Source organism: Salmo salar, chromosome 24 (assembly GCF_965601325.2).
Source record: "Salmo salar chromosome 24, fSalSal1, whole genome shotgun sequence".
Classification (NCBI taxonomy): Eukaryota; Metazoa; Chordata; class Actinopteri; order Salmoniformes; family Salmonidae; genus Salmo; species Salmo salar.
Window position 1 is genome coordinate 13,173,988 of NC_138314.1, and position 14,783 is coordinate 13,188,770.

General features: G+C 39.9%; 1 protein-coding gene across 2 annotated transcripts; it reads left to right on the forward strand.

Annotated features, from left to right (window-relative positions):
• The first annotated feature begins 4,869 nt into the window (after positions 1–4,869).
• On the forward strand, positions 4,870–14,547 carry LOC106585096 (T-box transcription factor TBX1). Of its 2 annotated transcripts, none has more exons than XM_014170924.3 (8): positions 4,870–5,767; positions 7,157–7,541; positions 9,714–9,815; positions 10,053–10,224; positions 10,783–10,938; positions 12,439–12,506; positions 12,788–12,885; positions 13,439–14,547. In XM_014170924.3, exons 1-8 carry the CDS (start codon positions 5,581–5,583, stop codon positions 13,822–13,824), a joined length of 1,554 nt encoding a protein of 517 aa, XP_014026399.1. In that variant the 5' UTR covers positions 4,870–5,580; the 3' UTR covers positions 13,825–14,547. The 2 variants fall into 2 exon arrangements, with proteins under 2 accessions (XP_014026399.1, XP_014026400.1); XM_014170925.3 differs by having other exon boundaries at positions 7,208–7,541.
• The last annotated feature ends 236 nt before the right edge of the window (positions 14,548–14,783 follow it).

Consider the following 14,783-nt stretch of genomic DNA (forward strand, 5'->3'; position numbering starts at 1 on the left):
ATAACGCACAGTGACAGTGGAATATAAATATTACTGGGACCAGCATAAATGACGTATCCTAAAGAAACACAGGACAGACACTAGACCATTTTACATACATGGGAGAAAGTAGTGATAAGAGGTCCTAAGACAAGAGAGAAATACGTGTTGAAAGCGTTTTTAGTCCATGGTGTGGAACAGGTTTATTCACCTCATCCTCGCCAAATAGGCTATGTTATCTGTTCAAAGAACAGGACAACTCGCCAAACATATGCATGTGTTATTTATTTTAAGATAATAGGCTAATAAAAACAAGTCATGTAAGCCTGTGTCTAAATCTTTCAACTGGATATTAAAAGAGTTGGCTATATTCCAACTCCGAGTGTTCAAAATAAATATAGGCTATATCTCTACACACAACTCATACAATTCAAAAGCCTATATGCTGGTAGGCTACACAATATCATGTGTTCCAAAACTGTGTAAGTCCTCAGTTTAAATTCCTAACGTAAAATCATTTCGAGAGCTTGGGACTATAATGTTCTATCTGCATGTTCGTCGAAATGTAGTTATGGACATAACATTGAACGAAACAAGGCTCTCTACCTACATAGTCCTCTCAATACCCCCCAACTCATGTTAAGTTCAAATGAATACAAGGTCAAAATTGCTGCCACTATTCAAACCATGGAACTTTAATAGACAATTATCTCAGAATCATCTTTTTGCAGGTAGAACCTTATAGTCCCAAGCGCTCGAATGGGCACGTTAAAAAGCTTTGAGCAAACCACCGATGTGCACTGGTGCCTGTGCCACAGTTGATATTGCGCGTGTAACCTCGAGGCATGGTTTGCCCCCTCAAAAATGTTTCGGGGCAATCAATATAGGTTTACTTAATGAAAAAGCGTTCGGCTTTACTCTAGAATAAGAAACACACCTGAAAACGAATCTTTAAAAAATGTATAATAATAAAGAAAACATATAATATAGGCTATGTTATATAATATTATTACATCACTAGGCCTACCTATAGGGCTAGTTTGATGGGTTAGCTTTTTAAAAAATGGCATTAGATCGGGCACAAATTAAAAGATAAAGGAATGGATTCACATATTGTAAAATCACTGGTGTAAAAGGTCCATTGCAAACGGAGGGCAATATGAAGGCTGTTGGATATCAAACATAGGCCTAGATCATAGAATTGCAATTTGGCTTTTGATATTTACACTCTTGGCTCCTCTACACTCTTGAGACGTGTGAACAATAATAGGCCTGGATGCTTCTTGAGACAACATACAAACAAAGAGATCTGCAAACAGCGAGATGAGTCAAATACGTTAGCTCAACACCACTTCCTTTGTCCCCGGTTTCCTGCAGTTGGAGGTCATTTGCACTGCTGTCCCTGTGCGCGGCTCCTTATCCAGACGGAATATCTGCGTTACTGATGGGGATGACGCCCCGAATTTGGACAATATCCACTAAGGCCTCTTCCGATGCGTCAACATCCAAATTAGGGAATCTAGTATTTCTCAACAAATAGCCAACATACAGAAGGACGAAATAAATTACATTAGGATACTTCGTAAAATAAACACAGTTTAATCACGGTAAAACAGGCAATAATTCTGCGTAAGGCCTCCAAATCATTATTGCTGGGCTAATGTTAAATGTGTATACCTCATTAGTGGTTATAGCCTACATTGGAATAACGACAGATACAACTGAAATATAAAACATAGAAATAATTATTATTAGATTTTTTTGTTGATAATTCGCAGCCTAACTGATCCATGCCGCCTGTTTAAGACAAGCCCAGGAGTTTGATAAAGTTATAGCCTACGTCTTTTGACGATGGATGACGAGAACACGATTTTAACAGCATAAATCATGCAAACAAACCAGGGCAATCTATTAAAACGAAGACTTCTGAATACGTTCCCAAATAAACGAACAAAGGTGTAATAACCTAGTAGGTAGCCTAAATTATAGGGTTTGAAATAACCTCTATAGATTAACCCTTAAAGTGGCACACCAAGAAATATATAGCCTATAAATAAATATTTCTGAAAACTATGTGTAGGCCCATTTAGCCTTAATATAGGCCATAAATGAATAATTTGTATTTTCATGACTTAACATTTGATAGTTAACGCATTGCAAACATCTCAACTAGCCGGTTAACTGCCCAATTAAGGTAGACTTCATCTAAAAAAAAGTATACATTAACATTGTCTGCTTCAGTGATTTATAATGAAGACAGGCCCAGTTAAATGAGGACTGATATCAAATATGAATAAAATGATAGTTCTACATGCGTTCCAAAATATGAATATTCAGATATATGTAAATGAATGTGTTTATGGTTCATATGTTCATAAAACGTGTAAAATTACATCGACTGAATAATATTGTGAAACATATTGAACATAACAGGCATACAGTAAATTAGCTTACTGAAGCTATGAATGTCAAAATGTTTTCTATTTGCACAGACCAAAAAATAACATAATATTTCTCTATTGTCAATAATAGCTAGCTTTGACTAAACATTGCTTTAATGAGCAACTCAAACGCCTGGTAGAGCATCTTTTTCAAGAGTTCCTAAAATTATAAACACAATATTTTTAGAATTTCATCATTACAAAATTATGTGTCAGAGGTCAACAACATTTTACACACAATTAGTACCCTACTGAAAATGTGTGATTATCAAGGTTAGGTTCTGCTAACCTTCCAACATTCACCTCCTTTCAACCATCTTTGAACGTGTGTTTGACAAAATAAATGAGTTCTCTAATGAAAACCGCATGATCCTTTTACTAAATGGCATTGGATGAGATAAACATATGAATTTTGTGAGGCATATTTTTAATTTAATTTAAAATTGGTTGAGCTGCCGGTTAATCGGTTAGGCCACTTGCCCCCAAGTGCTCAATGAAGTGAATCGGAATAGGCTATGGAGGATGTCTTGGTACAACTAGAGACTGGCGCGCTAATGTAGGCCTATTGCTAATGACTTTCCATAACAAACTAGTAACAACGACGGGATGCTTCTCACTGCGCACAACAGAACTGCAAAAACTTTAGAGGTACTACGGTAAGCTATGCGAAGAAGCAACAGGCACACCTGGTGTAGAGTGAGGAGCCAGCAGGAGTAATAACAGGAAACATGGCCGGGCTGTGGAGTCCCGCGAAACTAACCACGCTTTGAATAAATGTAAAATACGGGATTCAAATGTTCAGTAAACATTCCCATTATAATTCCAATTAATATGGACATTAAAAAAGGGTTAAACGTTTGGTGCAGTATAGCCTATGCACCAATGCTTTGAGTTACTACTATTTTGTTTCTTATTCGCGATGTAAAAGTAGTCTTATATAGCCTACCTATAGGTTTATAGGCTATAACATTTATAGGCTAATTGAGTTTGTGAGTGAAGATAAAACACTGACAGGTTCAGCATCAGGAAACTCAATAGGAAAGATGTTTAGGCTATGTCCATTCAAGTGTCCTGGTAGCCTAATGAAAATATATATTTTAATATTATAAACCATCTCTCTCAATAATTCGGAAATGTATCTATTAATTCATCTTAAGTATTCATGCAAAACGCATGAATAAGTCTAGTGTTTTCATTCTCCTCCCGCCAGTGCGCCAAGGCCTTCAATCGAATTCCTAAACAGTCTTCCTATTTTATCAGGTTCTGTATTTTGTCTGTTATCACCTGGGTATTTACAAAGGACGCTTCCGACTTGGCAATGATGAAGTGAGCTGGTATCAATGGCATCATCTGATAAAAATAAGGAAATGGCCGCGTTGTATAGAGGTGGACTACTTGATAGGTTGTTAGTCTTGCATTTTCTTGAAATATCAATATAGCATAGTAAACATATAGGCCTATAGACTATATGGGAATACAGCAATAAAAACATCATTGTGTATTATATCCTATCTAGAAATGGTTTCGGTCTATAAGGCTATGAAATGGTTATGCATTTAAGCTGCCTGCTACTGTATAACAACATACCTCTTAAGTGTAGGGTCTATATGTTTAGATACTGTAGTAATTAAACAAATAAGAAAAATAAATCAGGGATTGCTGGCTGTTAAATAAATGTGTCCATTTCCAGGGTTATTTGCATTAGTTAATTATGTTGGCTAAATATATTAACGATCCAAATAGTTCAGGCAAATTCTACACTTAAAAACAACAGGTCACGACAGTAGTTTATTTATGCTCGATAGCACCAAGACAAAGATCCAAAACAAATAGGGCTGATCCGCAAAGACAACAGCCGTGCCGCTAACTAGGTTATCCCATTAGTAGCCCGCTGCGGCCGCAAGTTATTCAATCGCCCAAGTGTAAATTAGACTAAACCCCAGTTGCTATCGCAGAAGCTCAACAAAACATAACTTTTGTTACTATTAATTAATTATGAAGCTTGATAAGCTGATAACCCGATAGGCCTACTGTAAACGCAAGATAATGGTCAAGTGCCTAGGATCGCGCATGATGGCAGCTCTCCTTGCGTTACAGACAGGCTCCCAGGACAGCAGCCCAAGACCCTAGTGACTTTATTAACACTTGCGCTGAACTTTGTTTACAGTCCACCATGGCCAGCCACAAACTACATTATCCTACGTTTGAGTATATCTGTAAGCGTTGCGAGATAAAAAAAAAAAAATGCATTTAGTGGACACATAATAATGATTTTATCCATATTGCTTAAAATTGTCTGATGGTGAGATTATGTAGGCCTATTGGTCTGGGCCAGACATTGCACCAACAATTAATGAGTGAGTGAGTGGGAGTGAATTAATTGACTGTAACCCTAAATGAATACACTATTCCTACCTCTATAAAAGTAGGGATAACAACACGACAATGCATAGGCTAGTTCATTAGACAGGAGGGGACAACAACGCCCACATGTCCAAAGTAGACTATTTGGAAATTACGCGCGCTGTCCTTGCACAACCAAAGGACCTAAACATATAATTCACTTTACAATTGCAGTACTTTGAAGCCTGACATCCGCAATGACGTTAAACTTTTTTTGTTGCAAAATGAATAAAACATTTGGCACATTGATTGACAAGGTCTTATTCAAATAAAACTTCTAGTCAAAGCGTGCACACTTTTTTCGAGCCCTGCATGGGAGGCGTGGAGCTCTCACTTTTGACATTCTCTCTCTCTGCAGTAGCTTCTCCTCAAGGCAGACTAGCGAACTCTTATGACATCACCCAGCCACCGAATGGGGGAAGAAGGGAACAGCTCTCTGCGGATGAACGATGTTTTAATAGAAGTGGACGTGTTTGGGCATATCAATTGAATTCGTGCAAGGGAAAAGTTTTTAAAGTTGTTCAAATCTTCAAAAAGATTCCGTGGGAATACTTTGCTTTGAAAACAGCGGAGTTAACCATAGCCTACTTCGCCGAAAGGTCCCTGAATTGGCTACCAACGAATGTTAGAGGCGAAATGTAAAACTATAACTATTGTAGCGTATGTTCCTGCGCATTGTGTCTAGTCTCCTGCTTTCTGGAATAGAGCACAAAGGAAGCAGAGGAGAGACGGCTTTTCTCGACTTCATTTCTCGCCTATGGACGACAGCGGTCCCCTCTCTCCAAAGGCAAATGCTTTCAGTATAGCCTCTCTGATTTCAGCTGCAGAGCAAGCAGGAAACGCAACATTTGACAAACACGGCACTGGCCTGGACAAGCAACACCAGCACGACTGTTACAGTTCATTGAAAATGCACTACAGCACTGTCACCAGGGAAATGGAAGGTACGAGCGCGGTCTTGACAATAACCGTGTAAATATTTGCTTGCGTTAAGTTTGTTTGATGATCATCTCAGGTTCTTGTTGCATGTAGATGTGATCTTGTTCCCGTAACATCCTACAATTGAGCAACCATGTTTGCGTTAGTGTAGATATGAAATGCATAACTAAAGCAATGTTGATACTGGAGTAGAATGTAAAAAAAAGTAGGCTTCTATGAAAATATTCCCGAAAAGTCACTTCCAGTAGGCTATAGGAACGTTCGGGGAGAAGTATGATGCATATGACGATAAGAAGTTATAACTAATAAACGAATCACAACTTATAAATCACCCAGTAATCATGTTGCCTATCTTCATAGAACTGACATATCTGGTCAAAATAGGGATTTCAGTTGCATTTCAAATCACAGTGAGTTCGTAAATACTACTTCAGAGAAGAAAAGAGCACGATAACACATTTTGAAAATAAGGAACGAGAAGTCAGTGGCCGGGGTAGCCTACATGGGGCACCAGTTCATATTAATGGTAAAAACAGTTTATAGGCCTATATCCAACACATTGGCATGTGTCCCTTATCCCAGTTCCATTTGGCAAAACAATGTAACATACAATTCACCTCGAAATAACCTTATGTGTTTGTTTGTGCATGCAAATAAGTGTTTGTTTACCTTGTAAAAACGTTTACCCTCCACTGTGCCAGCTATCCCGTCTATTGTTACGGGAAGACGATGTGGGCGATTCCCTTATCCAAAAGTAAATGGGTGCCGGAAAGCCCATTAAAAAGGGGCGCACTTCACTGTCAATCAGTCTCGTCCCAAGGCAGGCGGGGAAAGGGACTTTACCTGCAGTTCCTTATCTAAATAGAAATAAGACCTGGTTTTATCGTGAAGGGGAGGCCCTAGATAAGAGAGAAGAAGTCTGGATTGCAGTGTATCATACTGCAGTAGGGCAGCAGAGCAGAGGCCGCCTGGAATACTTTTGAACACAATCGCTCGAAAAAAACAACTTGCGTGTGCACAGGGTTATAGTTCTACAAAACCATTTTTGATCAGGATTGGGAATATTAATTAGGGGCGCCGAAAAAACAAAGTTCTGAATCAACTTTTTTTCCACTATTTGGACGTTTTGCGAGAAATGCTGCGATTGAATTCTGTAACTGCAACATACATTTTAGGATGTAGCCTGTAGTTTATTACAGCATCGGATGCAACAGCGATGATTAATGAACGCAGAAAACACCAAGACACACTATTGTAAAACTACTCGATCATTTATAAAGAGTGTTTGACGTTGAAGAAAATAACTCGAGCCTACAACTACTTTTCAGGGTTGTTTTATTGCTATCCACAAGTGCAACGCATATAGTAAAATCCAGCTTTTGGAATGATTTCAGCGATATCCAGTCCGTGGCTGACGCAGCTGTCCCATTTTTGCGATGTTGCAGCCTTCACTACTAGCAGCCTAAGCAGCCTCAACACGTCAGGAAGTTACCATCTCTCCCCGTCCCCCGGGGACCCCTACAGCCAACATGAAACCCACTTTGAGCCCTGCCCGGCCGCTCAACACAGCTACAACTACTCGGGGTCGAACCCGGCCCAGGCCCAGCACAGCGACACCGGGACTTCCAACTGTTCCTCCTCCAGCTCCACGCCGAACAGCAAGTCTCTGGTGAAAAAGAACCCTAAGGTGGCCAACATTAACGTTCAGTTGGAGATGAAAGCTTTATGGGATGAATTTAATCAGCTGGGAACAGAGATGATCGTTACCAAGGCTGGAAGGTGAGTGGAATTTACACCATGAGACATGCAGGCTTCACTATAGTGCATTGGGCCTCCAGATATGAGCTCATGTTATACATGAACAAATATTTAGTTGCGAATTTCAAATGTATCACCTGAGAGCTCGCACATACAACGTAAATCATGAGATACGTTGGGAGATAATATTTAAAGTCGGTGTGTATAGTGAATTACAAGTTGATGTTGGTGTGATGCTGCAATGGAAATTACGCAGCAATATACAGGCTTTCGATCTACTGAAAACATCTTTCAGCTCATGCTTTTTGAATTGCTCGTCATGTTTTACCATACAACTTAGACAAACTATTCACTAATAAACTATTTAAGGAATATTCTGTAGTGTTATAATATAACCAACTCCAGCCAATAGACAGACAGACCCCTGATATAATTTCTAGACAGATTGGAACGGAATCAAATAGGCCTATTAGCCTATTAGCATGTTAAGCATGCTCTTAAATTACGCATTTTTATTTGTAGTAGTAGATACAATTAAGACGACGCCATTTCCCCACAAATACATTCAAAACGGCCTACATGTTTGCGCAGAGAAAGCTCAATATTTCTGACTGAATAAAATTACGATATTTATCCAACAGTTTACGCATGCATTTTAGAGAAGAATTGTACGCGTAAATGCCCTTCTGTTTCCCCTAAATGGGTCGTGCTTTCCTTGACATAAGCCCACCGCACGAAAGGTGAACTTGAGCTTTCCTATTCTGAGTAATAACACCATACCTAAGGCATTTATTTCTGGAACCCTAAACCCCAATTTACGCGCCAATGTCACAGGTCGTTATAAGACCATTAGGGTCACAGTAGGTCTTGGGTGTATGCGTTAACCAACAAAGCAGCGGCACTCAAGCATAAACATTACTCCACTGATTCTCACAACAGTGAATGCTACATTAGATTGTTCAAACAGATAGAGAACGGGCTAGAATTCGACTTTATTCGGGCAATGAATAACGAGGTTCCTTTGGTGCTATAGTTATTTTACGGTTACGTTTTCCTCTTGATACCCTCCCGAAATGCAGCATTTAGCGCTTTTCAAAAGCTAGGGAAAGTTTTGAAATAGGCCGATGTTTTGCATAAAAATAACTTCCTACTGTAAACATTCCACATAATAGTAAAATGACAGGCCAATAACCTATTTCTTGCTCTAATATAACTTCATATGTACCTGCTGTCTCATAGGCAACAGAGTAACACAATATTTGATGTAATTGTAATATCAGTCAAAAACCATATTGATTCATTCGCTGTATGACTAGGCCCACTTGCCATATCTATCAGTTAACTTTTAATAACTGCGTTTTTTAAATTACATTTTTACAGTTGTGTTTTATGGATTTGAGCATCCATAAGAGATGGCATTTACGCAGGCTCAGTTTACCTATAGGGTGACAGCAGAAAAACATCTGTCATTCCAGCGATACTAGGCAACACAGGATCCGAGAGAGGGTACTTTAAAAGCTACTTTAACCTCACCTATCCACAACTGCAGCCTTGAATAGACACTGACGTTAATTGAGCGGTGATTTTAGGATCACTTTCACTGGTTTGGCGGATTACTCCACACACAATAAAACGTTTTACGGTATGATACACCCCTCATGCGTGTGTGAGCAGGAGAAAGAGAAAGTAGGCATATTTATTAAAGAGACAGGGAAAAAAAAGAACAGCCCCTCGTGCGTATAAATGACTGGAATCCATCAAAGGGTAGAAGAGAAATGCAAGTGGATGTGCAGTGTTATATAAAGCTAAGCGTAATTTGGGTTAACCAAAAATGTAACACGTCGTTTATCCACCCATTAAATCGCGTCATACTCAGTATATGCCTAAAATCCCGGGCCTGCTTTTTTTGTTGAATAGGAAGGCGTCATAACATCATGTAGGCCTACTGCAACAACAAACCCCAAAAACCATAACAATACGGTTGTGGCTGCGGGTGAAATAATATTTTCGACTGTCGTAAAAACCCAATATTATATCAAAAAGCATATCTCAACATATTGCTTATATCCTGATGGGAATTTCCCAAAATGGCAAGTAAACCCCAGTGACAAACACTTGCAGATCAGACCATGCAATGCTAGAGCCAAGTCAAAGAAAACTGCTTTTAATATATCCATGTGTTTTCTCTGTCAGGCGAATGTTTCCTACGTTTCAAGTGAAAATATTTGGAATGGATCCTATGGCAGACTACATGCTGCTAATGGATTTCTTACCAGTCGACGACAAAAGATACAGGTATGTTTTATTTGCCAAATGAACAAGATACAAATCTACACTTTTCTTGGGAAATATTTTGTGCCAGTGAACATTAGCTGCAGTGGGTGTAGGGCAATGGCCAGTGGACCTGCATCCAACTCACAGTAGGCCCGAGACAATACATTTCATTGGAAAACAGAACGTTGGCATACAATCCACTGAGACCCCCTGTAACCTCGGTGAAAATGTTGCTCGTTTTTCTTCTTACTTTCATAGGTATGCTTTCCACAGCTCCTCGTGGCTGGTGGCGGGTAAAGCTGACCCTGCTACTCCGGGGAGAGTTCACTACCACCCCGACTCTCCAGCCAAGGGCGCACAGTGGATGAAGCAGATAGTCTCATTCGATAAACTAAAACTCACTAACAATTTACTGGATGACAATGGACATGTAAGTACATTGTAGCGAAGACCCTGGTTTACTAAATACAATGTGTATCCACGAGTAAGATGTTATAGCCTATAGGCCACATGTCACAAGAAATCATACTATTTGAAATGTATTTGAACTGAATGTATCTGCTTTCAAATGACTTTAAAGAGAGCATGATTAAAAAAAAACTATACCTGCACATGTATGTCTTGTGCGCCAAATAGTTTCCACGGCAGAATTGTTTCACATATCCTAAACCACACAACATTTTTCCAGTTTACCCATTTGTGTTGGATATCTTCGGGTAATTTTATAGGTGTAGATATTTTTGTTGTTGATTTTACATCATTTCAATCCATGCGTAATTGGATACATTTGGTTGTGCGTAAAATAGGCCTATAGTGCGGAAAATCTATTGACTTCCATAAGAATTATGCTCATTCATTAATTAACTGACCCTTGCGTTGACGAGCCAACATCGGGTTTCGAAAACAATATTTAGAGACATCACAATCGACAAATGTCCATTGAGTTAAGTAAAATAGGCCTAACCTCTTCCTCTCTCTCCCCCTGCAGATCATTCTAAACTCAATGCACAGATACCAGCCAAGGTTCCACGTCGTCTATGTGGACCCACGCAAAGACAGCGAGAAGTATGCGGAGGAGAATTATAAGACCTTTGTTTTTGAGGAAACACGGTTCACGGCGGTAACAGCATACCAAAACCACAGGGTAAGATGTCGCCCTCTATGTGCTATGCAGATATAATAACACACATTTTAACATATTATAACATGATAATAGATGGTTGTTATTGTTGTTGATTTCACACTGTATTTCGTGAACAAGCAGTGTTTTTACAACATGGGACAATTTAAAAAGTATAAATGAATGAGGCCAAATACAAATCAGCAGGCCTAAAACAGGATAAACGTGGGGCCAGCCTGTTGGCCTGTATTTCTAGAATAATGAAGTAAAACTAATAGGGCCTAATCTGTTAGGTTATACACTTGTATAACAATAGTAATTAACGTAATAATTTGCATGACAAATAATTATATTGACAAACGAATAGCCTATAACTGACGCAAGGATCGCAAAAAAAATAAATATATATATATATATATTCATGTGGGCATTATTTGACCATTCCATATTTCGAACAAAACACAACCTAACAGCATTCATTGCAAGTAAACATGGCTTTATTTCATAAAACTATTTAGGTATCATTAAAAAAAATGACTAAGAATAGTATTTGTACCCCAGTGAAATAAATGATGGAATATGCTGACAAGCTTTCAATTAAAAGACATGACAAACACATTTAAGAAATAGGCTATAGGCTTTTCTGACCGTGAAAAAAAAGCCTGATCATTCATTTTACGGAACATCTGATTCTTCCCTCTTCTTTTGATCCCTCCCATTTCAGCTTGATCCCCGTTAACTTTTTACTAAATATTGTATTGTATCAAATAGCTGAACATAATTCCTTTACGTGATATTTTTGCCCCTGAAAATTATCTGTGTCACTGATGCCACTGCACAGCTGTCCAGTTTCTCGTTTTTCCCTCTGTCTTTCCTGCTATGCGTTCTATCTGTTTGACCCATTCGTATCCAACTGGTCTTCTACGCGCACTAAGGGGCATTCATTTTGTTGTTCAACTCATTCCGGAAATTCATGACCACATAACTTCATTCGCGGATGTACAAAACTATTAGCCTCATCAATTATTAAAAATGACATGTTCAGCTGACATTTTTATTCAGTGTCGAGGCCACAATAAATCACTTCTTAGGACTAAACTGTAATTTTGTAGGCATAGGCCTAGCCATTATTACAAAAATACGTTTTATATTTGTAGCCTATGTTAATAAATGCCTTACCTACCTTTTAACATGTTGGTTATAATAGACATGTCTCTATACAAGAGAAAAGGGGAGCGGCTATAGCGTCGTTCTTTATGGCAACGTAACGGTAAACGCTTTGACCCTCACTAGTTAGGCCTATATCACGCCATAGGCAGATACTCGTTCCGCTCTATTGTTCCGTGTTGAGTAGGCCTAGGCTACATTGTATTTCGTGAATATTACACGTTCGAATGTCATGTATTTAACCCTAATCATAACCTAAACCCAAAAGCCTGAAAAAGCCGCACGTAATGTGTTGTTCTGGGTTGGATTTTCCACTTTGACATGGAGGTTTACCTGACTTTGTCCTTTTGGTTGTAGATCACGCAGCTGAAAATCGCCAGTAATCCTTTTGCAAAGGGCTTCAGGGACTGTGATCCAGAGGACTGGTGAGAAAACTTTAAACTCCATTTAGGTCTACTCAATTCATCAGTGACGATTTGATTAATCTTCACAAAACTGCATCAAATTGTTTTTAAATGGGCCCAGTGAATATGAAATGTGCTAGTCTATTTACAGCCAATGTCATACATAAGTAAATCACATTTAATTATTTGTGTCTTGTGGCTCTGTTAATGTGCATCTTAATACATAATAAAGTTATTGGTGTTTTTTTACACACAAAATATTTTACAGTACAGTGTAACTGAATTCATTCTCTCTGCTCCAGGCCCAGGAATCACAGGCCAGGCTCTCTGCCAATTATGAGTGCCTTTGCAAGAACAAGGAACCCAATGTCGTCTCCCCCACAGCAGAACTCAGAAAAAGGTCTGTAGCCCTCCCTTTCTCAGAAGAGGAATATAATTAAGTTCATTACCTTCACTGAGAGACCTAATGAATCCAGGAATGATCTTTTATAACAAAATGTACACATTTCATCTTAATTTAGCAATACTATAACTGAAATACGAGTAAATGTTGGCTTTCATAAGTTCATATCCATGTAAAATACAGGACAGATATCACCTACAGTAAATATAACTTTCACAATGTATATTGCAGAATTATAGAAATGCATTGTATGACCACAGATCAGGATGCCTTGGTGTGCTTGCTCTTGGCTTGGCTAATGTGTTAGTGGCGCAGCGATCTAAGGCACTGCATCTCAGTGCTAGAGGCATCACTACAGACCCTGGTTCGATTCCAGGCTGTATCACAACTGGCCATGATTGGGAGTCCCATAGGGCAGTGCACAATTGGTCCAGTGTCGTCCGGGTTAGGCCGTCATTGTAAATACAAATTTGTTCTTAACTGACTTGCCTAGTTAAATAAAGGTTTTGCCGATCTCTGACTGTCTGCTATTGTTTGTTGTTGACGTTAGAGGACAGTAGGCGGGACTACGACCGGGACCCCAGTGGTACGCCGATGCACGCCGACCCCGCCCACCAGCTGATGTCACGCGTCCTCAGCCCCGCTCTCCCCATCCCAGGAGGCCTCCACGCCGTCTCCCTCACCAGCGGCCGGCCCAGCCCTCCCCACGATTTGCGTACCCCGGACGGCCACCCGCTGGCCCCAGACACCCTGCATCACCACCCCTACAAGTACCCCACATCCTACGAACACTACCTGGGGGCTAAGACCCGGCCAGCGCCGTACCCTTTACCCGGCCTCAGAGGACACACGTACCACCACCACATGAACCCAGCCACAGCTAACATGTACTCTGCCACCAGCGCCCCCTCTAACTATGACTACGGGCCAAGATAATGAATATATAGCTGTAGCCGGCAGCCGCTGCCCATGGCCGACACACCTGGGCCACCGCTACTAGCTAGCTAACGCTGTGGAAAAGCAAACACACAGGAGGGGAGGGACAACACAACTCTGTCTTCATGGCTGATGCAATGTCAAGCGAGTGGGGAGATTGCGCGGTGCGCCCCTGTTGCTGGATACCCTCCACCCCTCAGAGAGAGACAAAAACTTCCGTATTTATTTTAGGGAAACGTATCTTGGCAGGAAGTACAGACTGCCTTCTGAGCCCAAGCAGGGGTCTGTCTTGACCTCTGAACGTTGACAGCAATAGCTCTATATGAGGGTACCTTTTTCCTGTGTGGTAGAGCGAAGCAGACAGTGAGCCCTCTCTTAAAACATGGATGACGCATTACCACGGACTGGAAATTATTATTTTTTGTGTTGGATGCACTTTGTTTTTTTTTTGCTTTCAAAAAAGCCATATGTTATATAGTCAATCAAGCTTCCATAAATATACAAAGATATTTGCATGTTGAGCTCATCAGATAGGTGTTAAAATGCCTTTGAAATTTTGTTTTTTTGTTCGAGAAAAAAAAAATGGATTTGATTTTTTAACCATCCTGAGATACAGCCCTGAGAAGCTTGTACCACGGCACTGACTTGCAGCAATTCTAAGTAAATAAATACAGCATGACTGTTCTGTAACTGTAAAATAAACATCACATTCTTAACTTTTAATTCATAAAGCACGAGTCCTCCCTGCCTGTGCGCTATCATGGGGCCAGGAAAGACCTTGCCTCATTGATTGCATTATTCTGTTTCCTCAAACTGGATTTACCCAGTTGGATTATGGTGTTCAGTGTATATGTGAGAGAGAGGGGGACTTAGAACCTGTCTAAACATTAGGTTGTACACGGACCGATATGCTACAGTTCAAAGGTCAGCATCCACACCTGGGTCTACAGAATTATTCA